General features: G+C 52.6%; 2 protein-coding genes across 4 annotated transcripts; one reads left to right on the top strand and one right to left on the bottom strand.

Annotated features, from left to right (window-relative positions):
- Nucleotides 1-36: 36 nt before the first annotated feature.
- On the bottom strand, nt 37-12,847 carry LOC148051970 (uncharacterized). Its single transcript, XM_087733761.1, has 4 exons — nt 12,663-12,847; nt 2,610-3,623; nt 2,293-2,471; nt 37-841 (listed from the first exon to the last, which is right to left on the bottom strand). The coding sequence occupies exons 2-4, from the start codon at nt 2,992-2,994 to the stop codon at nt 464-466; spliced, it is 942 nt and encodes a 313-aa protein (XP_087589887.1). The 5' UTR covers nt 2,995-3,623; nt 12,663-12,847; the 3' UTR covers nt 37-463.
- A 3,702-nt stretch (nt 12,848-16,549) lies between these two features.
- Nucleotides 16,550-26,296, top strand: RNPS1 (RNA binding protein with serine rich domain 1). 3 transcript variants are annotated; one of them, XR_015699183.1, is made up of 10 exons: nt 16,573-16,635; nt 17,079-17,437; nt 19,768-19,959; nt 20,319-20,474; nt 20,794-20,985; nt 22,221-22,323; nt 23,122-23,275; nt 23,754-23,895; nt 24,057-24,301; nt 25,196-26,296. XR_015699183.1 is itself a non-coding variant. In XM_087734129.1 (9 exons), the coding sequence occupies exons 3-9, from the start codon at nt 19,889-19,891 to the stop codon at nt 25,299-25,301; spliced, it is 924 nt and encodes a 307-aa protein (XP_087590255.1). In that variant the 5' UTR covers nt 16,573-16,635; nt 17,079-17,437; nt 19,768-19,888; the 3' UTR covers nt 25,302-26,296. The 3 variants fall into 3 exon arrangements, 2 of the variants coding, with proteins under 2 accessions (XP_087590256.1, XP_087590255.1); XM_087734129.1 differs by lacking the exon at nt 24,057-24,301; XM_087734130.1 differs by lacking the exons at nt 17,079-17,437; nt 24,057-24,301 and having other exon boundaries at nt 16,550-16,635.
- Nucleotides 26,297-26,423: the final 127 nt, after the last annotated feature.

The following is a 26,423-nucleotide window of genomic DNA, read 5'->3' as shown; positions in this document are numbered from 1 at the left end:
AAATGAAGAAAGAGATCCCACACTGTTTCTGAACCATGGTGTATATAGATTTTTACTGAACAGGGCTCTGCAGAGGGAGGGCACAAAGCGTTTCTGTGATTGATCGTCATGGCACTGACCCTCGTCAGAGGAAGCCTCGCATTTTCTTTGAGACCCACTCCCTGCTGTGTCTCTCTCAGTTGCATCTTCTACTTGCAGGCAGCCTGCCTGTGCTGCTGAAGTCCATGGGCCACCAGCCAGTTCCAGTGCCAGCCAGGCATGGGAGAAGCAAGGCCTCAGCTTTCCATTGCCCTGGCCCCTTTCAGTCAACAGGGTTGAAAACATGAGGCACCGGTGGCCTTCTCTGCTGGGTGCCCCACATAATCCTGAGGCAGCTGCCACAGCCTCTGAGAGGTGGTTCCTCTTCACGGCTTCATCCTGCCATCAGTGCAGCGCGGCTAGAGCACGCTGGCATTGCGCGAGGTCAGATGAGCTCCATCTTGAACTGGCTGAAGTTTGGCACGGTGGGCGAGGGCTCGGCCATACTGCTGAAGGGGACGCAGGGCTGGTTCGCTGGCACGGTGCCGTGGCTCACAGTGGAGCTGAGCTGCTGCAGTGTCATCAGCACCTCCTGCTGCAGCCGCTGCTGGTGCTCCTGCTGGCGCTCCAGGCGGCACTGCCTCTCCAGCACTGCGTGCAGGGCCTGGCTCAGCTTCTGGATCTCTGTCTGTACAGCATCCAGCTTTTCGGCAATGGCATGGGAGGCGGGAGCAGGGGGAAGCACTGGTCCTCCCCAAGTAAGGTTTTGATTTCCAGGACTCACAAGGTTCGGCAGGGCAGTCTGAGTGCTGGCGTCTTTGACCTGGAGTAGTGGGAGGCAGGAGAGAAGGGAAGGTGAAACATTATCAGCTGCTCCTTCAATGGTGATTAGCAAGAGAGGGATTTATTCTGCTACAAGGCATGAGAGAAAGCCATCACCTTGTTGCAGAACTCTAGACCTCACCATGCTCTGAGCTGCACTTCATCCCCACCCAGGCCCTGCTCCGCAGGAACACCACATTGCCCTGCATGCTGTCAGTACGTGCTTAGCCGTCCGGTGCTGGATGCTGCTGGGTGACAGCGAGGCTGCCCATGCTGAGGCCAGGCCTGTCTGCTCTCTGCAGGGACAGAAATAGCCTATCCTGGGCTTTTCTTTCCAGCCCACCCCCCATTTCTTGTATTGCACCCCAAAGCAAAGGGCTGTTCTGCTCCCTGAGAGGGATCACACATGCTGGTTTTGAACCCAGGGGAGCCTTTCTCCTGGAAAGGGTGTTGAACAACCTGTGTCCTCTCAAGCAGCTGGCAAGGGCTTTTGACAAACACTTGAGTAGGCTGGAGAAGGCATTTGCTGTGTCTGAGCAGAGACGGCCATGGATGAAGGCTTAGCCTGACTCATGGCTGTGTTTTGTACCCAGGATGCCATGGCGCGAAAGGCAGGTGCCAGCGTCCTACCATCCTCTGGTAGGACAGCACTGGCTGTCAGTGAAGTCTCCAGAGGTCAGAAGCTGCTCTGAAGGGGTAAACCGTGGGCGCTGGGGCAGTCCCCTGCTGGCAGCCTACCTGGGGCTGGTCCTGGGACTGTTGGGTCACTTACGTTTGCCACGTGGCTCACCACAGCTGCCAGCAGAGCTGGGCTTGGCCACGGGGCTGGCCAGCCAGCTGCATGCTCACCATGGTGGGCAGGATGGCCGCAGGGATGTGGACCTGCTGGCACAAAGCATGCACGGCCACAGCCTGGGGGTCTGTAGCTGGATGTGTCCCAGAGGGTGGCCATCCTGGTTGTGTCACCCCATCCTGGCCCACTGCAGCCCTTCATCTCCTGGTGTGGCACCAAGCCATTCAACTGCTGGTGTCCTCGTGGTGGCTTGGGGGGCCTCCTGAGCTGGTACTGAAACCAAGCCTTAAAGAGGGGGTCTGTGAGCTGCGGGTTGGAGGCCAACACTGGCAGAAACTGGTACCACCACAGCCAGCATTGCCCAAGGGCAGCAGTGAGTGCTGGCTGCAGGTGGGTGGGCAGCACGCCCCATGGCCCCAGCAGACAGGGGGCTTCCCAGATGAGCTCGCCAAGTGCCAGGGTCAAGCATCGCTCAAGAGTGCAGCTAGCAGAGGTCGAGGGGACATTTCAGGGGCCCTTCATCCCCAAAGGCCTGCCCCATCTGCATGGGTTAGATGCAGCAGGGTGCTGTGTGGGGCCATCCCGCCGGGCAGCACCACACCAGCTCCCGGCCGGAGCAGACGGGCTCTCCTGTCCCGCCGTGATGCCTGGCATCCTACCTTTTTCTGCAGGAGGATAGCCCTGTCCACAATCTTCTTCTTCACCATCAGGGCTGGGTTCCTGGTGGGGGGTGCGCTCAGCCGCCCTCGGCTGGGCAGCGGCTGCGGGGGGGTGGCTGGACCCCCCGGAGGGGGGCAGCTCCCTGGAGTCGAGGGGGCACCTGTGGAGCCATCATCGCCTGCAAGGGACAGCGAGAGAAACACCTCGAAAGGAGGCCCTTGGGGGCTCCCCCGCAGGGGACAGGGAGCCCTTTCCCCAGCCCAGTGCTGCTGGGGGGGCCATGGTGGTGACCCCCCCGTGCGGAGCCGGGCCTTACCGTTCCCAGGGGGCAGTCCCATGGGCAGGGCCTCCCCGAGCTGCCCGCCATCCTTGCAGAGCGAGGCCACACTAACAATCTGGATGCCCTCCTTGGTGTCTTGGCCACCAGCGGGGCCCCCGCCGGGCATTGCAGGGGTCCACGCACCCATCGGCTCAGGCGGCTCAGCCTCGCGCCCCCGCAGCGGGGGCCAAGGCTGGTCCCCGTCCCAGCCAGCTGCTGCCGACCCCGGCTCCACGCTCTTCCGCTTGAGGAAGAGGTACACGGCCTGCGGCGTCACCCGGATGTCGTCCAGCTCCAGCACCTTCTTGATCTTGCGGAAGCTCAGCCCGGCCCTGCGCAGCTCCACGATCCTCCTCTTGGCATGGTCGTCCAGCCGGCCCATCGCTCCCGGCACCCCTCCTGTGCCCGGCACCTACATCCCCGGAGTGCAGCTGCTGCGGGGATGCTGGCAGCGCCCCAGGCAGCACTAAGCCCCACAACGGTGCTCGGGCTCTGCTAGTGCTCTGCCCCCAGGCTGCCAGCCCCAGCCATGGGGGCCATCCCCAGCTTCCAGCAGTGACCCAGTTCCCAGCCGGAGGGGAGGAAGGAGGCAGCTCTTCCCACTGGAGCAACTAGGGACAGCCCAAAACCTGCCCCTCACTCATGCGGAGCCCCCTCAGAGCAGGGGCTTGAGCCCCGTCCCCCAGTCCACCAAGAGCACAGAGGATGGTAACGGGCTCAGCTCTGCCCAACGTCCCAAACTGGGCATCGATTCCTCACTGCCAACAGGAATCAGGAGCGGTCAGTATGCCCAGCAGCAGCTCAGTATCCCAGGGAGCATGGTGCCAGTCCTGGCAAGCAGCGGTTCATCACATGAGGCTGGCAGGTCCCCACCTGAGCTTCACGTCTCCTTGGTGGCCTGGAAGGTTACGGTAAGCACAACTGGGGATGCCCACGTTGACAACTACTGCGTGGAAACTGTTGGTGCTGCAGAGCCTGCCCTTTGGGTCTGGAGATGACACTGTCCCGTACCTTTGAGAAGCAAAAGCAACCATTTATATACCAGCTGTAAAGGTGGCACAACTATAAATGTAATGACTCTACCTCCCACACTTCCCCTTTCTCTCCCACAGCCTTGGCTGGTGGTCTCAGTCAGGGGACGGCGGCTCGGGATGTGGTCACGCTCGCTGTGCCTGCACGGGTGTGTGCAGCAGGGACTGCGCTGCTGGTACGGCCCCTGCACACACATCTCCTCTGGGTTGCACCCCGGAGCAAAGCAACGTGGTGGGACCAGCCCCCTCCCTTGGGGCCGGCATCACGGCGGGGCCAGGTCAGGACCGACAGTGCTTGGAGCTGTGTTATATGTGTGTATATACACTTAGACCTACGTGCGGATATACTTACATATGTGTATACATACACATGTATGGGTGTATACAAATATGGTGGCGGGTTTTTCCTGTTCCTATCAGCGTCCTTCACCTGCAGGTGTTTCTTGGACACTCAGTGCTGCAACTGCTGCCTAAAAGACATACTTTTAGGTTTCGCCTCACCAAAATAAATAGCCTCCAAGAATTCCCATAAGACAGAAAAACACTTTTCAGATTAGCAACGTATGATAGAAGCTACGTCAAGTGGTCGCTGCCAAGCAGATGTGTGTTTTCCAAACCCCACTTCCCCAGGCACATGTGGATCTTAAAAAGGACAATAATGTGTTTTGTTGGCCAAGGAGGCACAGAGACAATTGTGCCTCACCCACAGAAAGCCACAGAGAGAAATGGAGCCACTTAATTCGACACAGGAGTTGTGCCCCTCTGCATTTTACTTCTTCCATGGCAAAAAAGAGAGACATTAACTCCAGAGATGTAAAGCGTACTTTGATCCAGATCTGCTTACATCTAAAGGCCTCCCCACACTCTGCTATGTGCATTAGGGACCTTGTAGATAAGAGCCGGGGGACAGTGGATGTAGGAAAACAGACATCCCTGGCTGCAGACACTGCAATTGCAGAGCAAGAGGAAAAGGTCAGAAATACCCAACCTTCTCCGTGCCAAGGGGAGATGCTACAAGGAAGCCACCACCTTGAGCTTCCTGTGGCTGCAGGTACGGGGAGCTCAGGCCCTGGCAAGAAGCTCTGCCTTCCTCCCAGAGTGTTTCAAGACACGGCCAGCGGACACCAGAGCAAAAGCAAAGCAGTGTAGCTATCTGAACAGCCAGTGACAGAAACATAAAGTTTACATAAATGCCGGGAAAGCCAGTGCCCCGCGCCTGCAGCCTTCATCCAGCCTCCGCACGGGAGGAGAGATGAGAGTGCCCTGCGGATGCGCCGGCTCCACACAGCATCTCCCCCAGCTCCCTCTTCGCTGAAGACGTGGCTCATTTTGCACCATCCCCAGGTCCCAGCTCCTTCCTTCTTTGCCTGCTCATCCCCTCCGGACCTTCCCCAGCCCTCCGCAGAGCTCCTGCTGCCCTGCCTTCCCAGGCCTGGGGACAGCTTGTGGGACCATCCCTGCCTCACTAACCCCACGTCAGCTCGGCATTCCCAATGCAGGGTGTTCCCTGCAGCCCCCATTTGCTGGCAGGGCAGCAGGACGAGGGGGCTGGCCGGGATGGCTCCTCGCCGCAGCGCGTGGCTCCACAGGATGGCTCCACGCCAGCAGCGCATGGCTGCAAGCAGCAGCTCCATGGAGATACCGGGGCTCAAGGCTAGTTTCATCCAGGCTCCTTATGCTTCAAGAACAGTACATGTCTCTGCAGCAGGGCTTTTTAAAAATATGTATTTACTGATCAGAGATAGACCAAGACCAGGAAATCCATCTCAGAGAAGACACTGAAAAGCAGGCTGTGTGTCAGAGCCCATCCAGCTGGCGAGCAGGAGGCGAGCGCAGGCCGAAGGGCAGGGGGAATCCGGCTCAAACCCTGCTCACTTACACCATGAGGGTGTGCAAAGCGCACAGCGGCTACTCTCTGCTCTGTCAGGCAGGAGAAGGGGGCTGCCAGCGAAAGCAACAGGTCACCCCTCCAGGCAATACAGTATTCCAGGAATTTCCTCCAAGATCACAACAGTCAGCCTCTCTGACAGCTCAGGTCTGGCTCCATCTCTAGTTACACCTTTACTGATCCAGGTCCTGCTGCGAACTTCCAGTTTTCCTGTACTAAACGTGCTCCCCATTTCCACAGCTGAATTCATCACCTTCTCCTCTTTCTCCCTCTCCGGAGGGGATTTTCCCCATGGAGCTGCAGCCCATGTCATGCACGCAGCTTATGCAACACAGCTGCTCAAGTTACACATTCACGGAGACGAGACCTTTACGCTCACCTGGCCTACAAGATATTTGTTACTCTCCAATAATTTTTGCACAAGCGGAAAAAAAAATTCAATCCAATCAGAGGGAAAGACCCGTGATTTTGCATCAGGGATGGAGTTCCCTTCACTTCTCAGGGCCAGGCTGGGGGGTGACGGTGTTCCTCTGAAGGTTTCTTACACCACTCAGGAGAAGATAATTCAAGTGGTGGCTTTGCAGGGGGACAGGGAAAGGGAGTGCATCAGTGGGAGCAAATTCACAGCCCTGCAATCGTGTAAGCTTACTCTCTATCTTTACCTCTTTTCATTTCTGTGGATATCGGGAAAACAGAAAGGTCTCGTCTCCTCCAGAAAGTCCCTGGAACGATTTCATCTGGGCTGACTCAGCCTTTGCTATTTCTAAACTAGAGCAGCACCACAAAGTCTGCTTGGCTCGGAGGTTTCCATACAAAGCACAGGCGCTGAGAGCTGTGTGTGGGCGCTAGAAGTCCCCCGTTCCGAAATCACGGCTCGCCTCCACCTACCTGGCTATCGCACTGTGCACCAGCCACAGCTGCAAGGCATTCTGCAAGCCCTGATTCTGCAGTCATGCCTGTGTGGACACAACACCCTTCCCCTGCGAGCTGCGATAGCTTCGCTGTGATTCCTCATGGGTCTGCAAGTGTCCTTCCCCCACCCGCCCCCCTTGTTTTGCAGTGGGATGCGTACTCGCAGGGTGAAGATGAAGTGACTGGAACACTCAGCTTACGGCTACAGCCGGAGAGGGCTCACACGTAGCACCACGGGCTCCAAGTTTTGCCCTCCGGTGCATTGGCTTTCGAGACCTTTCCCCGCCAGTGGGACATACACATTTGTGTGAGCAGCTGCATGTTTTGTTATACAGCCAGGCCTGCAAAAAGAATTTTGCTTCAGCCTGCCAATTTAGGCGTCTGTCCAAATTTCACATCAGCCACCCTTTCTTCAGCTGCTGCTGAACCCTTGCAATGCCTAAAGTCTTTAAGTACTTAGTTGTAGCTGCGAAAGCTCCTTTAACCAGGCATCGCTGCTGGTAATGCTTCTATTCCATAACTCTGCATGCAGCAATATCCACAGAAACACAGAGCAGAGCCTGGCGCAGCCTTCGCATCACCAGGATTATTTCCTTAGCTCCTCCGCTCTCTGGCCCGGGAAATATTATATACAAAATGGAATAGCCTCAAGAGCGAAGGAGAAGGAAGGCTGCACTCATGCACACCCCAGAGTTCCCGTTAGGGCAGAGTGGATTTAAGGTCTGAGAAGGAGGAAGAGCATGAATCCCAGTTTGCTGCAACGCAGGAGTTACCTAACCATTAGCCTCAGGGCAAGCAGCAGGCTTTTCCTCTTCACCACTTGTTTCTGAGCCAGTGCAAGCCCCAGCTCCAGGAGACCAAGCCGAGGAAGAGGAGCTCCCCAGCTCCATCCTGCAGGTCCCTCGGGGTAAAGCGCCCCTGCTTGCCCGCGCACACATACACCCACCAGCTGCATTGCCCCTGTTTCTCCCCCAGTCTTTCTGCAGTCCTGATTATCAGGGTTTAAATGCCAAATTCCCCCAAGAGTTAAGCATCAGTTGTCTGACCGCAGAGTTGACTCGTGTCTGGGAAGATTTACTTCTCCCTTCTGTCTCACAGCTGCAAGCCTGCTCTTGGACACAGGCAGTTTTTACCCTGGGGAGGTACAAGCAAAGCTTCTTCTGAAATTCATGCTGGGATGAAGCAGGGAAGAGTCAGATCCCCACAGAGTCCTCAACAGACAGCAGTGCCATGCCACAATCATGCAACTGCTTTACCCTGGGGTTGCATTTTCTCAATGGCTCTTTAAGTCTTCTGGGTTAGCTGCACGACAGCACACCCACGGCCAGCCTGGCCCTCAGGGATGGAACAGCCTGGGAGAGATGCAGGCGTTTATTTATGGACGGACTTAACCAGAGCAACAAGCTTCAACCTATCATTTCAGAAGCAGCACAGCCACAAAGGTAGCAGATACCAAGGTGGAGCAACAGGTCTCACCAGTGAGACACACTGCTGATGCTGCGAATGGCTGTGACCGAGGAAGAGGGAAAAACTGCAACCCATGGAGAGTGGGAAGATGCAGCTCATCCTGTCTGGTCTCAGCAACTGAAAACAGCCGCTTCACGTTGTTAACAGCCCAATGCACGCTGGACTCAAGAGCTTGCTGTGCTGCAGAGAGTGCAAAATACTCCTGCCTGAAGAAGGTCTGTGTAGGACCATGAAGGACAAAGTTAGATGTGGGTAGATCCCTTTCCTTTCAACTTGAACTGCCTTTGTACAGTGTGAGACCGGTGTACCAAGGCATGGGAAGGGACGCAGTTTGACTAATCCATAACAGATGCGCAGGACATCCCAGGGTACATGAAAGCATGAAAATAAAGAAGGGGAAGGTGTTAGCAAAAGGGAATTGATCCTCATGGACCTTGTAAGGAGCCACAAGCCCAATCTGCCAGACTTCCCTTCACCCTGGGCCTTGTGGCTGGTAGCAGCTCAACAAGGGCCTCTTGCCCACCCTTCTCTTTGCCTCCAATTTCCAGCCCTCCTTCTCAGATCCCCAGCCTGCCTTTGGGAAGCTGGAGCAGCTGCAAGCAGCTGGGGAGGGACACTGATCCATCCTCATCGCTTTTACTGCTTTCCCACAGGGTTCTAAATAGCCACTGGAAAAGCTGGCAAGATGAGTCCGTTTTCACTCTGCAGCAGCGCAGAGGGGGAAAAAAACATTAAAAACATCCTCCAGAAGCACAAGGAGGACAGTGCTGGTTTACACTTGATTCAGATATGGAAAAGAGCTTCTTGCAACCAAGAGAGCAAGAAGCATTTCAAGTAGAGCGAAGGCAAAGATGCTGCGGAAGGGGCTCGTCTGCTGGGGAGCGCCTGATTCCTTCTCACCCTGCAGAGAAATGTGCTTTGAACACAGCAAGCCATGCTGGCAAGGAAGGATGAGCTGGTACGGCAATGCTCCACCTGGTTTCTTGCCCTCGGGTCCTGTTTCAGAGCCTGCCCGGCGCAGCTTTGAATAGCTCTTAGCTCTTCACCTAGATAACAGTTTCCCGGCTGTACAAACTGGAAAGTCTTAGCTCCATGGAGACAGGTAATCAGAAAGAACTGGCAGTGTGGTTTAATGATACCTAGCTTGGAGGAAGATTAACAGTATTAGGTGTCCTATGCTGAAATGTTGCCCAGGCAGGAAGATCTGTGCCAGGGAAGAACGGCCGTTTCTCCCAGGCTGCAGTTTTACCCAGTGTCACTGCTTTGCGGGATTTGTCAAGCCTCGTGGAAGCAATAACATTATCTAGCAACATCAGCTGCTACCAGCCATATGGACTGCTTTATCCCACGTTACAAAGCCCTGATTTTCTTTGCAAAATTGGTGAAGGAGCAGCTCTGTCACAGGTTTTATTAAAAGGAGGTGGGCCAGCTGAATTTAGATGGCTGTCACCCGAGCCGTGCTGGCTCCCCCTCTGAAGGGATAACCTCACAAGAAGCTTTTTAATCAACTTGTACTTCAGCCATCAGAACAGCAGAGACGGAGGGGCTGTGTATCTGGCCCAGGATTTGGAAGCGAGCTATTTAGAGCCCAGGCCTAACTTCGCTCTGTCACCTTTGACAACTGACCGGTTCCTTTAGGCTCTGCTTTCAGAGCAGCTGAGGAGCTAGCCCCCTGCCTGGCCACACTTTAAAAATTAGACCTGCAGATGGAAAACTCAAAACTGCAAGGTTCTACTTTAAGGTTTTCAGTACGTGCAAATTGGAGAAAGTTGGGTCCCTGCAAGATTTCTTTAATGAACAGTTTTGGGGTCGGCAGAACAAATTGTGAGTAGGATGATACACATAGTTTGCTTTTGACCCAGACAATGCTGCTACAGCCTTGTGCTAACGGGGGAAGAGGGTATAAAGATAAGGTGACAGGATAAATGGGAGCATGTATATGTAAGGAGTATTGGGATTGTTTAGGGGCACAGGGTAACAACAGCATAAACATAGTACTGGTTCCTCATGTTTGAGGGGAGGAAAGGAGGAGTTTCAGGAATACGGGAGAATCCACCCTGATGGTCAAAGGGTCCCAAACCACACAGCACAAAGCAGTGACACTGTATAAAATGACGCTGATGGATAGCTTTGTACAAAAAGGCTTTGCATGGCATCGGCTCTCCTACAGCTCAAAAACCATAGGTCAACATCAACACCGTATTGCGCGGTCTGACAAATTCAGCTGGGTTGTGATGCTGTGCCTGTACCTGGTAAAGGTCAGGTTTGTATTAAGAAATGATCTAGAGGATCCAAACCTGATATTAAGGACTGTGGAACCACAGCTTGAAGGAACCAGAGGCTTTCACAGACCACCTGGAAAGGCCTGGGGGAGAAGAACAGGCTGGATTTCACACCCAGGCTCAGAAATCCATCTCTGCCCTGGGGCTGAGCAAACTCATCAAGCTGAGCTTAAGTATTCAGACAAGACCAGTAAACGCCAAGTATCTCACAGCCCTGCCTTTATCTGCACAGTCAACATCACCCTCTCTTTAAAGTGTTTTGCAGCTCTCAGTCTCTACTTTCCAAAGATGCAGCCCTTCCAGCAGAGAAAGTTGCAAAGGCTAAACTACAAGCATACCTTGAATTTCTAGTGTCTTTGACGTGCCTGAAGAGGAAACAAATAAATCACTGCAAAGTGTAACGTGGTATTTGTTCCTTGTGGTGAAACCAGGCCGTTTGAGGAAGGTTATGCCTGGGCAGGCATATTCCCACAGCGCCAGGGCATGCTTTGTAAGCGTTGCAGGAAAACAGAGAAAAAGTGCATCATGGCACAGTTTTCAGGCTAAGAGCCCCAAAATACAAATGTGTGCATAGGCACACGCAGGTGCAGACAGTCCTGAAGTCTTAAGCTTGCCCATGGCCTAGCTGCACTGCAAGAATCAGCCTCAGACCTGAAGAGAGGGCAGGCCAGGCGTTCAGAGACTACTGCTGTTACTGAAAATAGCAACCAAGAAAACTCTCCAAACCAAACGATAGCTTAGAAAGCCGACGTTGGTTTACTGCAGCGCTGGGTGCATGGGGGATCTCTCCTCCTAACACCCACCCCGAAGAGGACTCCCACGATACATTATACACAAAAACCGCCAAGTTCGTACATGTCCAAGCTGATTCTCGGGACAGTGATTAGTGAGTAATTTGCATGGTGAGATTATGGACAAGTGTCTAAAGCCTCACCCGTCCGAAACTGTTTTTGGGCAGACATGTAGCTACTCCTTGGACCTGTAACCATTCCTCCCTCCTCATCTCCTTCTGTCAGTTCCTCCTTATCACACCCTGCGCTCAGCCTGTCAGGCTCTGCAACCCGGGAGACACTACTGCCGAGACCTCTGACATGCAGATTCCTTTATCCTACAAAGCTTACACCAAAGGAGCCTGTTCTTTGAGCAGACTCGCTTATCTTACAAACTTTACACAAAAGGACAAAAGGGGCCCGATCTTTTACTAAATCGCTTAAGTCTTTGGTATCACTACTGAAGACTTCATTCACCTAGAAGTGGTTCAGCTAAACTGCTAAATTCACCTCCTTCTGCAGATTAGAGAGGAATCCCCAAAAATCTCCTTTTTCTGCTGTTCCAAATCTATCTATATAGCTATTCGACAGTGCGGTCATTGGAAACTCGGGCTAAGCTCAGCTCTCTGCAGAGATAACCAAGGCTGTTACTACACATTAGGATGAAGTTTCCAAGCCCTTAGCAGCCAAATCCCCCGTGCTGCAATTCCTCTAACGAAGGCACACAGGCAGATCTAACCACACTCTAACACAGGTGCAGAAGGAGCAACAGACGGAGCAGGGAGACGGACCAAAGCCCTCACAGCACAGGGAAGACCTCGGCATCAAGAGCCCCTGCTGCAGCGCAGCCCCTGCGAGCACCAAGGGCTGCCCCGTACCCCGCGCCCCGCCACCCCTGGGCGCCGCGGCCCGGCGCTGCTGCTGGCAGGGTAACCCCCCATGGCCTGGCCTCCCGGGGCCCCGGAGCTCTGCCGCCGCGCCGCTGCAGCCCCACAGCCCAAAGCCAACCAACAGGAGGGGAAAAGGAAGCACCCGGCTGCCAGACGGTGCAAGGCGCGGGACAGGCGCTTTCGGCCTCGGTGGCACTTACAGACGCTAATTAGACCTAAAGCCACCACCCGCCACCACAAGCGGAGCAGTTCACCTGCAGAGACGGCGGTAAATAGCACTGTTCGCATCAACAGCCTGGAGGTGCGGGAATGAAGGGACAGAAAGACACAGAGGCAAAATGCAAAAGCAGCACCCATGGGGCTCCATTCTTTCCTCTCCTGCTCATCTACGGCGTCTCGGCTGGAGCAGCTTTGTGACTGCTGCCTTAAACCCAGCACCAGCCGCCTATCGACACACAGGCCATTTCTAAAGAGTGTCTGCACCTCTGCTGGGAGACTGCCGGGCCGGTTTTGAGCTGGAGAGGCTGGAGGAGAGCATTTCGGGCGCGCCGCTCCCCGCCCCGACTGAGTCCCGGCGCAGCACCAGACCCCTGCACCCCGCTCCGGTGCCTCCCGGGGCTGTGCGCCCAGCAGCAGTGGCCCCCGCGCCCCCACAGTGCCCCGCTGAGCGCTGGGGCGGCAGCACTGGCCAGCACGGGCCAGCACCAGCCTCCCGCACCCCCTCACACCGCCGCCGCCAGAAGTTTCTCTTCCCCATCCCGCTCCCACACCCAAACCAGCTCAATGCACCCAGGCACAGCAGCCACGTACAGGGACTAGAGGCGACTGTTGCGATCCTCCCAGGCGACGGCACCAACTTGCTGCCGCGGCTGCATCCGCCGGTGGCCATGGCCAGCCAGGGTCCCAGCACAGCCCAGCTCTGCAGCAGCCAACTTTTTGGGAGGCTGCTGTTTGAAAAGCTCCTGCCCTCTTTGTTTGGTTGGGGCAGCGCCAGCAAAGGCTGCCGGGAAGGTCACCCAGGAGGAGACATGGGCTGGAGGGAGGAGCCCTCCTCTTAACTCTTTCGGGGCGGCCTCGCTCCAGGGCCCCGAGTAGCCACAGCACCTTTGCAGTCTCAGGGCGCAGACCTGCTGTCCATCCTGTCCCGGACCACTGCTCAGGTGTGGCCAGTGGCCCTGTGGCAGAGGATGGAGGAGAGACCCCGCAGGAGGCAGCGGTGCCTGCCCTAGAGGTCCCATCCAGACCCGCAAGCACCAGCTCCTTGCACAGGACTGCAGCGGTGATGGTGGGCTGCCCTGTGCCAGACTGAGCCGCTGGCATGGAGCAGGAGGCCATGGCGGGCCTGTTCGCTCTGAAACTGAAGCGGCCGCGTGCTCTGACCTGTTCTCACCTCTGCTTGTGCCCCCAAATGAGATGGCCAAATGCCTCTTCTTGCTCAGGCTTGGCCGTAAGGCTTAGTCCTGCTGACTGCTAGCAGCCACTGAGAGGAGATCGGACCCCCCAAAACCCTGCCACCACCATCCTGGGGCTGGCCCTGCTGCTCACAGCTCTGTGGGGAACTGCTTCGGGGAGAGAACTGGCAGGAAACTTCCTTTTTTTCACACTAGTATTATTTTTCTGCTGGTTCAGTGAACTCACCTGACCACCCCTGGAGAGCTGAGAGACATTGTGAGAATAAGGGCGTGCATGGCTTTGGGATCAGCCAGCCATTATGGCTTTGCTACAGCTGAGAGAGACAAACATTTTAAACATCGTGCCCTAAGCCTAACAGCAGTGAGCACAGAGGAGTGGGAACAAGCCTGGCCTCCATCCCTCCTGCCCAAGGAAGCACAGCCTCTCCCAGGACCTTCTCCCTGCGGTAGTACTTGGGGTGGAGGCTGGACTGGGACTGCGCACTAAAAGGCTGTCACTAAACAGTACAAGCTGCTGAGAGCAATAGGTCCTGCGGGTAAGGCAGCCGAGACTTCTGGCTTATCTTTGTGAGGCCTAATCTTCAGTCCATATTGCCATTTATTGGTGGTACTTTCCATCTTTCATAAACCAGTTTTCAGATTTGCAGCTAAAATGTGGTATAGAAGAGATTGGGATGTATCATGTCTTGTTCTCCAGCCATGGATGCAGTTGTTTTCTAATGGGCACATTCATTAAGTATTCCCTTGCTCAGTAGTTACTCAAAACATGGGCAAAAATGGGCAGCACAAAAACGGACTGAAGATTTTAATAAAGCATCATAAACCTCAAGAATTAAAGCTACAGTACTCAAAATTTCATGTGTAACAAGTTAGTTGGAAGAAAGGAGAGAATAACAGCCGTGCTGGGCCAGCCCACAGGTTCCTTTGGGTCAGCACCCCGACTCCAGCAGGCTGACCAGCAGATGCCGGGGCAGGAATATAAAAGCAGTGCAACCATGTAGTAGCACTTCCCAAAGCGCCCCCCCGCAGCGCGGCACTGGGAGACTTTCCAAGAAGGCCAATGGCATCCTGGCTTGTATCAGGAATGGTGTGGCCAGCAGGAGCAGGGAGGTGATGGTGCCCCTGCGCTGGGCACTGGTGAGGCCGCCCCTCGAATGCTGTGCTCAGCGCTGGGCCCCTCACCCCAAGGCGGCCATGGAGGGGCTGGAGCGTGGGCAGAGCAGGGCAGCGAGGCTGGGGCAGGGGCTGGAGCCCAAGGCTGGGGAGGAGCGGCTGGGGGAGCTGGGGGGGCTCAGCCTGGAGAAGAGGAGGCTGAGGGGAGCCCTCATCGCTCTCTGCAACGGCCTGAAAGGAGGCTGGAGCCGGGGGGGTCGGTCTCTTCTCCCCAGGAACAAGCGATGGGACGAGAGGGAACGGCCTCAAGCTGCGCCAGGGCAGGTTTGGGTTGGGTATTGGGAAAAACTTCTTCCCCCAAAGGGCTGCCAGGCCCTGGCCCAGGCTGCCCAGGGCAGGGGCTGAGTCCCCATCCCTGGGGGGATTTAAAAGCCGGGGAGATGTGGTGCTGAGGGACATGGGTTAGTGGTGGGCTTGGCAGTGCTGGGTTAACGGTTGGACTCAGTGATCTTAAGGGTCTTTGCCAACCTGAATGATTCTGTGATTCTAAGGTTGTCATGACAGTCTACCAATAGTCCTCAATAGACATAGTCCAGTTTCTGTTTGAACCCATGTAAACTTCTAGTACGCTACAACATCCTATGGCAGGGAAATCTGCCCTTTGACAAGATGTTGTGTGAAGAACAACCTCCTCTTGTTTTTTTCTGAACCTGCCCACAGCTGGTTTCATGTAATATCCCCACGGTTTTGCAGCAGAAGAGAAAATAAACCAGTTCTTGCCACACACGATTTTGTAGACACCTGCCCTGTTCTCGCCCACATTCTGTGAGGGAGGTGGACGGGGCATATTCTCCCCCTGCGTTCAGGAGATGGAGCTGTCTTCCTTTCACAGAGAAGCACAAGGACTCAAATCTTAGGAATTTAACAAAAATGCCTGTGGTCACACTTCAGCTGACTAGCACGCCTGCTTCTCGGAGAGGTTTGCCATGTTTAAGGCCCTGCATTAGGAATGGGGTCAAAGTACTCTTCTGACTTTGTTCTCTTGAAGTCAGAAGTCGGGCAGCCGGTACAGCTGGAATCCAGTGTGACCAGGCCAAAAGAGCAATGCCTCCAGTGGCAAGTTTCCTTGTAAGTTCACAGCACATGTGTTTTGGCAGGGGGGGGAAAAAAAAGGAGAGAGAAAATATTCTTCCCACATAAATCTTTGGATTTATGAAATGCCACTGGATGGTGCTCCACCTTAAGTCTTTCATTCTTCTCTTCACGTTTTTCTTGCGCTTCTGCAAGGCAGGCGGCAGGTGAGTCCCCTCTGTGGTACACGTCCCGTTCTGCTCTCCGTCCCCTGGGAGGACACGTCTGCCACAACCTCAAATTAGAGACTTGTGTGCTGTGACTCTGCAACCCGGACATGACACTGGGCCCAGCATCTACCGGTGAAGGCCTACAGCTTGCTGGGTTGTCACCTACGGAAAGCCAAGAGTTGGAGCCCTGGCTGCTGTTATTATTATCATTAAGCAGGACAAGGTTTGTAGGAAGACTTAACAACTTTTATTGCACCAGGAAGCGTAGCTGCAAAAATCAGACACGCAAGCTCGGGAGTAATTGCTCTCCGTTGCACGGGGCTGCAGAGGTCAGACAGCCCTGAATGAATGGGATGGCACCCCCGAGCCGAGGCACCGCTAGCCGGGGGGAACGTCGGGTGCGCTAATAAATGAGATCAGACTTTTCCAGCTGCAGAGCTTGTCCTGCCAGTTGGTGTCCTTGACGGTCAGGGCCCCAGCCCACCAGCACTGGAGCGCTCTGATGAGCAATTGATTTCTCTCTCTGCAGTAACGCACTGCCCGTTTCCTTCTCTTCCCGCTCCTGCTCTTGGCCTGTTGGCCGACCCGCTCCCCTCCTTGCCCCCCCGGGACACCCTGACCGACCCTCGCCCCCCGGGACACCCTGACCGACCCTCGCCCCCCCCGAACACCCTGACCGACCCGCTCCCCTCACCCCCCCAGGACACCCTGACTGACCCTCACCCCCCGGGACACCCTGACCGACCCGCTCCCCTCCTCGCCCCCCCCCGCCGGGACACCCTGACCGACCCATTTCCCGGGCCCGCTCCCGCCCTGTCTCTTTAAATCCGCCCGCCCGGCCCTGCTCCTCCCCCGCCCCGCGCGTGACGCCATCGGCGCGCGCCGCCCCTTCCCGCCCGCGCTGCGTCGGTCGCGCGCGACGGGCCCGGAGCGGCGGCTGTGGCGGGCGCCGAGGATGTGAGTGGGGCCGGGGCGGGGGCCGGGGCCGCGGGGGATCGGCGTCCATCCGGCCCGGCCGCGGCGCGGAGCGGCCCCGCCGCCGCGCGGGGGTGCCGGGGGGAGCGCGCCGGAGCCGCCGAGGAGGAGATGGCGGGGCGAGGGTCAGGGATGGCGCCGCGGCGCCGCGGCCTACCGCGCCCGGGGGCGGGGAGGGAGGGAGGCTGGGCCGGGGAGGGGCCGGGCGGGGCCGGGCCGGGGCCCGCAGGGGAGCCGGGCCCGGGGGGGGTCTCGGCGCTCCCCGCGGCCGGGGCGGCGGGAGGAGCGCTGTGCGGGCCCCGGGGGCGGGCGGGCCGGCGGCGCCGGGCCTGGCGGAGGCGGCGGGCGGCGCGGGCCCCGGGGTGCGGGCTCTGCTCTGAACCGACTCTGTGCTTGGTCTGTGCTTTTCTCTCCCTGTTCCTCAGCCCGCGCCTCGGCCTCGCCCATAGTATGGCAACACGCACGGTGCGGTCAGCAGCGACAAGCCCTCGGTCCGCCCGGCGCCGTAACGTACCCCATGGCGTGCGAACCGGGACGCGGAGCTGGCTGCCCCTGCCCTCCTCCGGCCCTGCTCGCTGTAGTTAGCCTGGGCGAGCGGCCGTAACTTTGCAGAGAGCTGCCGAGCGTTGAACCCTCTCCTCACAGGAGGAAATCTTTTTCCCATTTTGCAAATGAGGATCTGAAGCAAACTGCCATTAAAGGACTTGCCTGTAGTCGTGCAGGAAGTCCGGGGGAGAGCTGAGTTTGCTTCCTTTGCTACAGAATTACTCTTTAAAGCAGAGAGGTGTGTGTGTGAAATGAATGTTTGGCCTTTGTAGGTTGCTCTTAGACTTCCTGGTGTGGGGTGGGTGCTGCAAAAGCATTGACTTGTTAGGGACGGAGAGTTTTCTTGATGGTAGGAGAAAAGCATGTTGCTTAGAAATCGTTGTGATACACCCTTGTGTGAAGACCATGATTTTATTCTTTCCACATCTTCCCGCGAATGTCTGAACACATGCAGGTGAAAGTGCCCACAGACCGTGTCTCTTAGGCTGAGGTTTCCAGCTGAAGTAAGCTAGGCAAGTGGCGTTTTTGAGAAAGGTACATGTATTTTGATGGAGAGAAAACACTGGTTAGTTTGGAGGCTGCTTAAATGCTGCATGTACCATCATATGGAAGCTTGCTGAATGTATAAACATCATATAGCTAATTTGTCTGCTGAGTGCCTGGCCTGAGGAGTGGTGCTGGAGCGGTAGCTGTTTAACTGAAGTATTACCCACTACTCCAGCAGCAGGCTGGATAGCAGCAAAGTGTGTGCTGGTCTTCACCTGGGCTCTCTCTCTTCTCCCCTTCCAGTAGGGGTAAAACCGGAGCCAGCTGTCAGACGATAATAGGTAGTTTTGCATGGCTGAGCTGATAGCATCATTACTGTGACAGTCCACAGATGCAAGGGAGGTCGGTGTGTAGGAAGAGATAACTCAAACCTGACTATGGTATATTTAGGAGAAGAAAAGTGGGAAAGGAAAATGTCAATTTTTTTGGTCTTGTGAGTCCAGAAACTTGTCTGTTCTGTTCTTCCAAGTGAGTCAGCTGGTCTCATGCAGTGGCTTTCCATTTTTGAACTGCAGCCCCCTCAGACTTTGCACTAGGGGCACAGAGCTGGTTAGAAATGTCGTACAGCTGAATGACGTGCACAGGTCTGCTTTTCTTAGTCACCTTTGCAGCACCTGTGGAACAGTCCACGGACTGCCTTCTCACTGCCCCTGGTGTTGGAGAAGACACTTCCTCTCCCAGCGAGCCCTGCCAGTGTCACATTTGTGTTGTGGGTTTCCTGTTCTCCGTGCAGAAAGGCATGGGTGTTTCTTGACTTCTGGATCTGCAGAGAGCTGGGTTTGCGAATGTTCATTTGTGTCGCTTTTTGGAGTTGTATTAGGGAAAACTGTGAAGCTGAAAATCAGGAAGGTGAGTTCAGCTGTTCAGAAGTGATCTCTTCCCAAACATAAATCTAATTGCAATCTAGAGGATAAAGTAATTGCATACCAGACTCTGACGCCAGAGGCATAGAAGGAGCAAGACTGTTGGATGCAGTGAGCTGGAGAGGTTTTTTTCTTGTTAGCTAATTTTGCCTGTGGTGCATGTGGAGATAGAGATGTTTCCAACACCATGCAGTACTGTGAATATTCAGTGTCACTTCAGATAAGCCTGGCAGTTCAGACACGCTTGTGCCCACTCTTCCATTTCCTCATTCCTTTCATTCATAGGTAGATAACGGGCGTTACACCAAATCAAATCTGCCGCACTCTTAGTGGTTATTAAAACATACGTTGGAGGCAGCTTTGTAATGCGGGTGTTAAACAACCCCTGTGGAATAGTCAAAACGCAACAACGTGTTTAGACATCACAGAGCATGTGATGGATGCAGCCCTTTCATGGGAAATAGCTGGAATTCAACTAACGCCCAGTATTGCAGTGTTAAATAGTGGGGTGTTAAATGTCCCTCCTTTCGGATCTAGCGTAACGAGGGAAGTGATTGGGGCTAGATGAGGTCAGAATCCAGTTTAGACTTTCTGCTAAGAAGTTAAAGTAGAATCTGCTATTGCAGCAGTGCAGCAAACTGGGCCCTTCAATCTGGTCTTTCCAAGGCTGACAGAGCTTTGGAAGCAGCTTGTTGAGGCTGAAAGCAGCCGTAATTCAGTGGGGGGGGTTTGTTCTCCACAACCCTTTCTTCCTGACAAATATACGCTATATGGCACAGATTGGCTTTGGAGAAAACCAGTGCTTACTCCTCTGGAGACAAGGCTGTTGTCAAGAGGCAGGAGCTGCATGTACATCTTGCAGAGAAAATGGATGTCCTCTGTCTGCCGTTTTTTTGGTTGGCTAATTACGGTCTTTTGTACTTCGGCGAATGTCAGAACGATAGCTTTAAACATGGATGCAGACTTTCACGTGAGGCGCTTGGTGCCAGCGTGAGCAGGCACGGAGGCTGGCCCTGATGGCCGTTAACAGCACGTGTAACTGAAGTACTCTGTAGAAGTCAGTTGATGCCCAGTGTGCTGCCATTGTTGCAAAGCGGGTTTGTTGTTTTATGCTTATCTGTTAATTTCTTGTTTCTAAACCCTTTTATCTTGTCACTAGGCTGTTCTTTGGAGTTTATTGCACTCGATTAGGGATCGGTTCTCAGAATCGAGGAGTTAGAAGTGAGATTTGAGATAAGTGAGGCCCATTCGGTGCTGCTTTGGACGCCTCCGAAGGGGAAATGGAGTTATCAGGATTGAAAAAGAAGAGTTTGCTAGGACTCAAAGAAAATAATAAAAAATCCAACACTAGGTAATCATTCTGTCCGAATTTTATAGGCTTAACAAAACTGGGGACGTTATAGGGTATTAGGGCTCTCCCAGTGAGGGTGAGGAATTGGACATGTACCTCTTTCTGCGTGAATTTCTGTATGTGAGAATTTCTGTATGCTATAGCTGTCTTCCTCAAAGCTGCTCTGTAATGTAAAATATTTTCCTTTTTCTAAAATGTCCGAACTTGCCTAATGCTGTAACTCGGCAGTTATGGTGATCTTGAGTTACATTTGAAGTTCAATGTTTTGTGTTGCTGTTCTGTTCTTTGTTTGGGTGTGGGGTTTTTGGTGTTTGTGTTTTTTGGTATGAAACAATGTCTTCTGCAATTTGTTCTTGAAGGGCTCCCTCACCAACCAAGCGCAAGGACAGGTCTGAAGAGAAGTCAAAGGACCGGTCCAAGGATAAAGCAGCCACTAAGGACTCGGGTGAAAAGGATCGTGGCCGAGACAAGACACGCAAAAGACGCAGTGCTTCCAGCGGCAGCAGCAGTACCAGGTAGTTACTTTTACAGGTAGTAACAAATTACAGTGTTTTCAGAAACCACCAGCTTGATTTCTGGTATGTTTCATTCCCTGTGTGATGGACTTGTTGAAAGCTTGCATTGTGTTAGTGGCAGTGCAGTTTTGTCTAACTGAAGAGTTGGTTCGGTTTTTTTTTTAGGTATGAATTTCCTTTGGCTGTCTAGTGAGCTATAGAGCATCAGTTTTCATTGTTCTAACCCACAGTTGCTCTCTCCATAATTATCAGAAGTTTTCCAGCTACGCTTTTTCTGTGTGCTCCAATCATTTTTATTCCCTCCCTCCCCCCCCAACAGATCCCGTTCCAGCTCAACTTCCAGTTCAGGGTCCAGTTCCAGCACTGGTTCTAGCAGTGGCTCTAGCTCATCTTCTGCCTCGAGCCGCTCTGGGAGCTCCAGCACTTCACGCAGTTCCAGTTCCAGCAGCTCCTCTGGATCTCCCAGTCCCTCTCGACGGAGGCATGACAACAGGAGACGCTCCCGCTCCAAGTGAGTTTTATTTGCCTTCTAGGAGTTACCAGATGGCAGGTTAATTTCCATATAGAATACAAGATTGTGGTCGGAATAGATTTTTTTTTTTTCTGAGGACCATTTGCTTTCTCCATACCTTAGAGATCTGAATTTTGTTAGAACAGGTGTGCTCCTTTTGCTTACAATCAAAACATATGCCCTGTAGGAAAAGAGATTAAAAAACTCATTTTAAAGAGTGAATTTAAATATTATATTTTGTAGAGGCCGTTTTAACCAATGTTTCCCCAATAGTATGGGAATATATGGGCACTAGATGAGACTAAAGCTCCTTGGTTCCTGTAAATTACAGCCAAGACTAACAGAAAAGTCAGGGCTGAAAATGGTGTATATGTATATGCATGTGTATATGTATATTCTTATGTATAAAAAAATAAAATGGGGGGGGAGCAAAGGAAGCATTTTCCTGTAAGGGTAGGACTCAAACTATGTTAATGTCCATACAGTTTTTCCTTTGGATAATTCTGTAGGTAAGGTGCTGAAGGCTGATAAAATCTACTGAAGTATTATAAGCCAGTATGGTTATTTTTTTAGTATATCCCTCAATTTATGGACAGGAAGATTAGGTAGAAGCATAAATATAAATTTTCTGCATACTGAATTTTTTACAGATTAAAGTTACATTCTGGATTTTTTTTAAAAGAACTACAAAGAAGTTGTGATATGCAGGTACTTAAATATTTTTTTTTAACTGACGTTTCCGGACCTCTCTAGTGAACAGAAGATACAGAAACACAAATCATTGGATCCATTAATTTGCTTGGATGTGGTATGCTTTGGTGGTTAGGTCCCTATTTTGCCTCTTCAGTTGTTGAGGCAAAGAATGTTTTTTGTTTTAACAACTGGGAAATTCTTTACCGATAGCCAAAAACTTTGACAAAAACTTTGAAGAAATGTTTGCTAAATTTGATGTTTGTTACCATAGTTGCAGTAAAGTTGAAAATTCACAAAAAAAGGCTCTCAAATTCCAGGAGGTTCTAAAGCAAAAGCAGACAAGGCAAATCAAGTCCTGAGGTGTTTCGAAGTGGAACACCCCCACCGCCATCCCAGCACTTCCTAACCTGTAACTTCTTAAGAAAAAAGATGCCCTCCCAAGAAAAATGGAATGTTTTTTTATCATGTGATAATGACTGACTTCTTGGTTTTGTCTTGTACATTCCCTGAACACTGTAAACATTTTCTGTTGTCAAAATCAGGTCCAAGCCACCCAAGAGAGATGAAAAGGAGCGGAAGAGGCGGAGCCCGTCACCCAGACCTACAAAAGTGCATGTTGGAAGGCTCACCAGAAACGTGACCAAGGTAATGGCGTGCTCCCCTGTCATATCGAGCTTGCATATCTTCTGTGAGGACGTGTGAGTGGCTCTTTTAAAGCTCTCAAAACTTCTTTGTCACTAGAGCGCTGCCAAGGGGTTGCTGTTGAAAATTCTTGCTTCGTGTCCAAATTTATCAGTGAGGAGAATTTTGATAGCATTTTACTGAGTCAAATACAGTGCAGGCTTTTGAGACTGTGTACTGCTTAAGAGGTCTGTCCGCTTTGTCAGTATTGCAGACCTTGTACCCTGCCTTACTAGGAAGAAAATTGTAGAAGTTGGGACAATAGCTGAAATTACCTTGGAGGTGTTAAGGATATCTGTAGGTTCTTGGTAAAGGATCCGAAGAGAGCTGGACTGGCTTGAGTTGTCTTTGCTAGAATGTAGTTTAAAGGTCTTCAGAGGTAAAAGGTTTAGGGTGCTGCAAAACTGATGTTTTTCTAAAAATATTAACAATTGCACCTTAAGGGTTTTCAGCTGAGGGCGTGAGTTCCCTTTTCGGGTCCCCAAGAGGATTTTTACACTGCTGTGTTTTTGTAGCCGGTGTTGATATGCAGCAGTAATGCTGCTAGAACTTAAGGTTTGGAACAATCTGAGGTGGAACTGAATAGGCAACAGTAGAGAAAGCAGTGGTAGTCCTTTCCACATCTGGGCAATGAAATGTGTCTCTTCCTGATGGTGGCATTAATTTAAAGCTAATCTAGTGCTGTGGATTTACTGCTCTGCGCCAGCCAGATCTGGTCAGTAAGTGTGGTCTGTGTCCTTAAGACTTGCTCTTTCTCTGCAGGATCACATCATGGAAATTTTTTCCACTTATGGAAAGATTAAAATGATTGACATGCCAGTTGACAGGCTAAATCCACACCTCTCTAAAGGTTATGCTTATGTGGAGTTTGAGAACCCAGATGATGCTGAGAAAGCCCTGAAACACATGGATGGAGGTAGGTGTCCAATGCTGCAAGGAGGCTGGGTGCTTTTAAAAATCTTTGGAGCAGATGAGTTTGATCTGAAAATGAGTTAGAGGTGGCAGGGAGGCCTTTGGGGAAGTGAGCTGAAATACTGTCTGTTTTCAGCCCAAATGGCTTTGGCTTTTGTGTGGTTCAGGACAGATCCCAAACATCACAGAACTATTAAAACTTGAGTTTTTTCAAAACAAACAGTAATAAAATTCTTTAAGTTTCTGTGAAAATCTTTCCTGGTTAACATCTGACCTGCAATTTGATGGGGTATTGGACTAAGTAGTCTGGTATGTATGTGGACTTTGTCAAAATAACCCCCGAGTGGGTGGTGGAAATAAGACTGTAGGCTGATTCACGCTTCAGTTGCTTGTGACAAAGCTGTGAGTTGCAGTAATGTGATGTGTAGATGTTAGTGATGGGAAATACTTACTTCGTCCTGTTTCTGTGCTTCCCTAAAAAGGCCAGATTGATGGTCAGGAGATCACTGCCACAGCTGTGCTGGCACCACGACCTAGGCCGCCTCCCAGACGCTTTAGCCCACCCAGGAGGATGCTGCCGCCACCACCGATGTGGCGCAGGTCACCCCCTCGCATGAGGAGAAGGTGAGAGCTGTGACAATTTGTATTTCTTTCTCAGTGTAACAACATGTTATCGCTGAAAGAGTCGGCACGGGGACAGTTTCATCCTCTTGGACTTGACTTTCCCCTCCAAATGACAGTAACGCCTTTTGGGCATCGGTTGAACCTGGGTTCTACTTCTTAAGTCCTTAGCACCAGGGTGACCTGCTCTGGTCTACACCCTGAACGCAGTCTGTTGGAAATGTCGGGTGCTCTCCAGCGTGTTCCCTGGGGTCCCTTCTGCATAAATGCTTCGAGCTAAAGTGGGAATGGACTCCTGGCTGGCAGAATGCTTTTGGCAGCCTGCTCCAGCCGCTTGCTTTTCTGAAGCCCTTGCACCTCCCTCCTCTGCGAATGGGCACACGACCAAAGAACAGTCCTTCTGCATCAGGTGAGCAGAGTACACCGACCCCAAGATGTGACCTGATAGGCACGCACCCGTGGTGCGATGTGGGGCTGCCGGAATGTGCTCAGATAATAAGTCTTTTGGAGTCTTCCTCAGCATTTATATGGGCTCCTCCGTCTTGGAAATCTGCTTAAACTCTTGTCACTAGTAAAAGCGGCTCCTGTTTGAGCCGCTTGATTGCTGAACAGCTTATGAACTACAGGTTTAAAAATGAGAACTAGTTAACGTGGCACAAGATCCACTGCCTGTTGGTCCTCCTTTAAACAGGCCTCTTGCTGAGGTCTGGCAAATGCTGGATTTGGCTTTCCCTCCTCATTGTTGGTTTTCTTCCCTCGTCTAACTTCTATTATCCTGTTCAGGCTCTGTTAATATTCTGTGCCTGGAACCTTGGTGGCCATGCAGATTGATTGTAGTACTGAAGAGCTTGAAGCTTAACTATTTCTTTAGAGTTAGACTTCCTCTAAGAAACGTCCCTGTGGTTTGAAAGGGTTTATGTGAGTCCTTTCCCTGAATATCACTGCGTTGCAGGAGTCAAAGCTGACTTCTCAGGTGAAGGAGAATCTGATGTAGAATGAACTTGAGTTTGTTTTGCTTGAGGAAGAAGACAAGATTTGTCTCTGTTCTATGGATTCTACACGTTCTTTCACTTGCTGAAGCAGAGGGAGGGTAGCCAGAATATTCCTGCTGTGCAGTCAGTGTTTGAGTTGCCTTTTTCTTCTCCGGAGCTGTCCGTGTTTGGCTGGAGCTCTTTTCCCATGGTGTGCAAGGGTTTTTTGGAGGCGGGTGGGAAGCGTTTTTGGAAAGTTGGTAGATGAGCTGACATACTGGAACCTGTTGCTCTTGTCTCCTAATGACAGCTTTCTCCTCCTCCTCCGTCAGGTCGCGGTCTCCTAGGCGCAGATCCCCTGTTCGCCGGCGATCAAGATCCAGATCTCCTGGACGAAGGCGCCATCGCAGCCGCTCCAGCTCAAACTCCTCACGATAAAGCAAAAAGACTGGACAGCTTTTTATTTTTTAACTTAAATCCCGTCAGACTAAATATTGTACCTTTTTTTTATAATGGGTCTGGGTGAGGAGGAGTGGGAGAGAGTATCCTGGCAGTGAAGGCAACCTAAGAGGAGAGAGCAACAGTTCCCGGCCAATAGATAGCCTTTGCTGAGGGGCTTCTAGTTTCCTGGCATTGAATTGAAATTATTTAAAAATGGCATTGATTTTAAAGGCTGCATAAAACATCTTTTCCAGATAAACGGAAGGAAAGGTGTTACAGCCTCTCTTTTTCTCCAGTTAGCAGGCTGCTGCTTGGTGATTTCTAAATGCTTAGCACGCTGTACAGACGAGCATGTAAATCTTGAACTATTTCAGAAACCCTGTATACTAAGGCAGGGAGGCATTTAACTTGATCTCTAGGTGCCAGCACAGGATTTTTCAGAGCAGCTGGGGTGCAGACCTGCCTGAGGCTTAAATACCGAGTTGTCGCTTTATTCCAATTCCCAAACAGCTTATTAGGTCCTGCAGAGTAAGCTCTTCCTGCAGATTAAGCTGTTCTGTAGCACATGCACCAGGCGCTCACCACAGAAACAACGGTCCAGTACTTTAGAAAAGAAGCTGGAAGTCTTAAGAACTGGTTTGTAGCTGCCCCCGTAAGTGATTTCTTTCACCTTTTCTTAAAGGGTTTTGGTAAGAGCTTCCTACACAGCCCCCCAGCGAAACGGCGTGAGCGCTTCTGCTTTTGCAAATCTCCAATTAGCGACAGCGTCAGCCCCTGGAAGCTGCCAGGCAGAGCGGGAGGCTCGAGCCGCGATGCTGTCTGGGTTAACTGGGGTTCGCATAGGGAAAGGCAAAGAATTTACCACCTGTTGTACAGTCAATACTATAAAGATTTTTTTTTTTGTTTTGTATCACTTTGTAGCCTTTTGGGCCATGTTGTGTTTGTACTTGTGTAGGACGAGCGACTATTGAATAAAGCAGTAGGGTTGAGAATCGCCGGCTGCCTTGCTCCCTTCTCCAGCCCCTCGCCCTGCGCAGCAGCGGTGGGGCCGGCAGCCCCCCGGACCGGCGATTTGTGCGGCGAGACCGGCGCCGCGCTCCCGCCGGGCGGCGGAGCCGG

The sequence above is a fragment of the Nipponia nippon genome, unplaced genomic scaffold, assembly GCF_047370975.1.
Source record: "Nipponia nippon isolate SJK-2023a ecotype South Korea unplaced genomic scaffold, ASM4737097v1 scaffold_5, whole genome shotgun sequence".
Classification (NCBI taxonomy): domain Eukaryota; kingdom Metazoa; phylum Chordata; class Aves; order Pelecaniformes; family Threskiornithidae; genus Nipponia; species Nipponia nippon.
The sequence above is the reverse complement of the archived record's forward strand: the minus strand, read 5'-3'. Positions and strand labels throughout refer to the sequence as shown.

Excerpts from the sequence above, each read along its gene's own strand:
- LOC148051970 (XM_087733761.1), bottom strand. The coding sequence starts at position 2,994 with ATGGGCCGGCTGGACGACCATGCCAAGAGGAGGATCGTGGAGCTGCGC. Across the intron at positions 2,472-2,609 it reads GGGACTGCCCCCTGGGAACG|GCGATGATGGCTCCACAGGT; the intron begins GTAAGGCCCGGC and ends TGTCCCTTGCAG. Across the intron at positions 842-2,292 it reads CTATCCTCCTGCAGAAAAAG|GTCAAAGACGCCAGCACTCA; the intron begins GTAGGATGCCAG and ends CCACTACTCCAG.
- RNPS1 (XM_087734130.1), top strand. The coding sequence starts at position 19,889 with ATGGAGTTATCAGGATTGAAAAAGAAGAGTTTGCTAGGACTCAAAGAA. Across the intron at positions 20,475-20,793 it reads AGCGGCAGCAGCAGTACCAG|ATCCCGTTCCAGCTCAACTT; the intron begins GTAGTTACTTTT and ends CCCCCCCAACAG. Across the intron at positions 20,986-22,220 it reads AGGAGACGCTCCCGCTCCAA|GTCCAAGCCACCCAAGAGAG; the intron begins GTGAGTTTTATT and ends TGTCAAAATCAG.